This window comes from Austrofundulus limnaeus, unplaced genomic scaffold (assembly GCF_001266775.1).
Source record: "Austrofundulus limnaeus strain Quisiro unplaced genomic scaffold, Austrofundulus_limnaeus-1.0 Scaffold356, whole genome shotgun sequence".
NCBI lineage: Eukaryota > Metazoa > Chordata > Actinopteri > Cyprinodontiformes > Rivulidae > Austrofundulus > Austrofundulus limnaeus.
This window is the reverse complement of record NW_013952758.1, coordinates 296,267-298,198: the sequence shown is the minus strand read 5'-3', so window position 1 is coordinate 298,198 and position 1,932 is coordinate 296,267. Positions and strand designations below refer to the sequence as shown.

The following is a 1,932-nucleotide window of genomic DNA, read 5'->3' as shown; positions in this document are numbered from 1 at the left end:
TTCCAGTGAAATATATTTATGTTTGTGGTTGTAATGTGACAAAATATGGAAAAGTTCAAGGGGTATGAATACTTTTGCAAACCACTGTATACTGACACATTTACAGAAACATACAGAGAAACAGAAAACTTTGTCTGGAAGTTTGTGCATGTACAATCGGATCTTCCTTTCTTAAAAATGCTCCTTCAGTTTTACAGTACAGAGATGTCTACGTTGAAAAACATAAAATAAAACCTTTTTTATGCAAAATAGTTGCAAAAGCTGATGAATGTTTTTTTATTTTTCTTTACACAAACCAAGTGATAAAACCCCAAATGGACAAAACTTTTTAAAGACTTCTGGATTCACTTCAATCGGTCTATTTTTCCCTCCACCTCATTTGGGCCCCTCCTCAGATCTCATTGGGGCCCTTCATACCAGAGTCTTTTGGAGGGTCCGGCTGTGCCACCATGGGCATGACACACTGCGATGGCTCACAGTAACCATTTCTGCCAGGAGGTCCCGGAGGTCCAGGCACGCCATTGATCCCAGAAACACCACGGGGTCCCCTCTCACCATCACGGCCATTACTGCCGTAAGCCTGGCGACCGGGTTCACCTGCGAGATGAAAGAGTGAAGAACAGACGTTTCTCAGATTCCTTGTTAGTCCCCATAACCTGTCAAACTGATCATTTCATGAAATTAGAAAGTTTGGGATACAGTTCACTTTCTGTTTAATAAAAAAACACTTTAAAGAGCACATTTAGCCTGTCCTGAGCCTGGTTCTGCTGGAGGTTTCTTCCTGATTAGCAGGGAGTTTTTCCTCTCCACCGTTTGCTCAGGATGGGAGACTGTGATGAAGTGATTCAACGCAATCTGCTGCTTTCTTCTTTACATTGTTCTTTTTATCTACAGTGTCCTGAGACAACGTATGTTGGGACTTGGAGTTATACAAATAAACTGAATTGAATTGACATTATTGAAATGATATTTATTAAACTAGCAGTTTTTCTTACTCTCTGTATGCCATTTTAAATAAGTTCCACTCTAAAAGTATTTATCTTTGGCCAGTTTTACACATCAATCAGTGAAAAACACCTGAATTAGATGCAAATGTGTTCGATATTCGCGGTGCTTATTACATCTTTATTAAATCCCACTGCACAGTGAAGTAATCATTACATCAGTTGATGTTTTGGTTGTGTCCGTACACTTCTTATACAGTGTAAACATAACTAGGCTTTTACTTCTTTCACTGCTATAGACTACAGAGTGCACACATTCAAACTCCCGTTGACTTCTCCTCTGTCTAACTTTAACTTTTTTACTACAATACTAAAAGTAAAGGGTCTTTTATTTGTCATACTGTATCTCACAGAAAACCTGCAGATACACAACTGATATGTCTGATGATCATATGCTCCAGTTTAAGATCTTCTTTTCTTTACTACTTGTTTTTTTACAGTTCAGTTTAAAGCATAATTTGTAGTTTGCCTCTCTGTCTGCATGTCTTATTAAGAGTGCCATCACACCATAACAGACACAGGTACATGGTCTGTACTTATATAGTGCCTTTTTGTCCAACCAGGATACTGAAAGAGCATTACACAACAATCAGTGGCCTCATTTACACACTCTGTTGTGGCTCTACAAAGCTAATCTGTATAACCCATACTATGGAGACTAATCCGTGCTTTAAACCAGTGGTTCCCAAACTTTTTATCTTCTGACCCACAAAATATTCACGGCAAACACTTGTGACCCCAAATATTACTGGTCTGAGTACACAAACTTTGTTAATAACCCTAAAAACACAGGCTTTTTGACAATCTAAACAGCTTGTACACAAATATAAATACTTATTTTTTTTGGTGTGTTTTGTAATAGTTATAGGGAAAATATTACATCAGCAATTATTTTATTACCCTTTAAATTGATTTCTGGAGATTATCC

The 1,932-nt window shown here is 37.7% G+C and overlaps 1 protein-coding gene across 1 annotated transcript in view; it reads right to left on the bottom strand.

The window, feature by feature from the left end:
• Positions 1 to 249: 249 nt before the first annotated feature.
• col9a1a (collagen, type IX, alpha 1a) overlaps positions 250 to 1,932 on the bottom strand; it is a gene marked incomplete in the record, with an annotated part of 81,725 nt that continues 80,042 nt past the window's right edge. Inside the window, 1 exon segment of the mRNA XM_014023078.1 lies at positions 250 to 597. Within this exon segment, the coding sequence (XP_013878532.1) occupies positions 392 to 597 (206 nt within the window).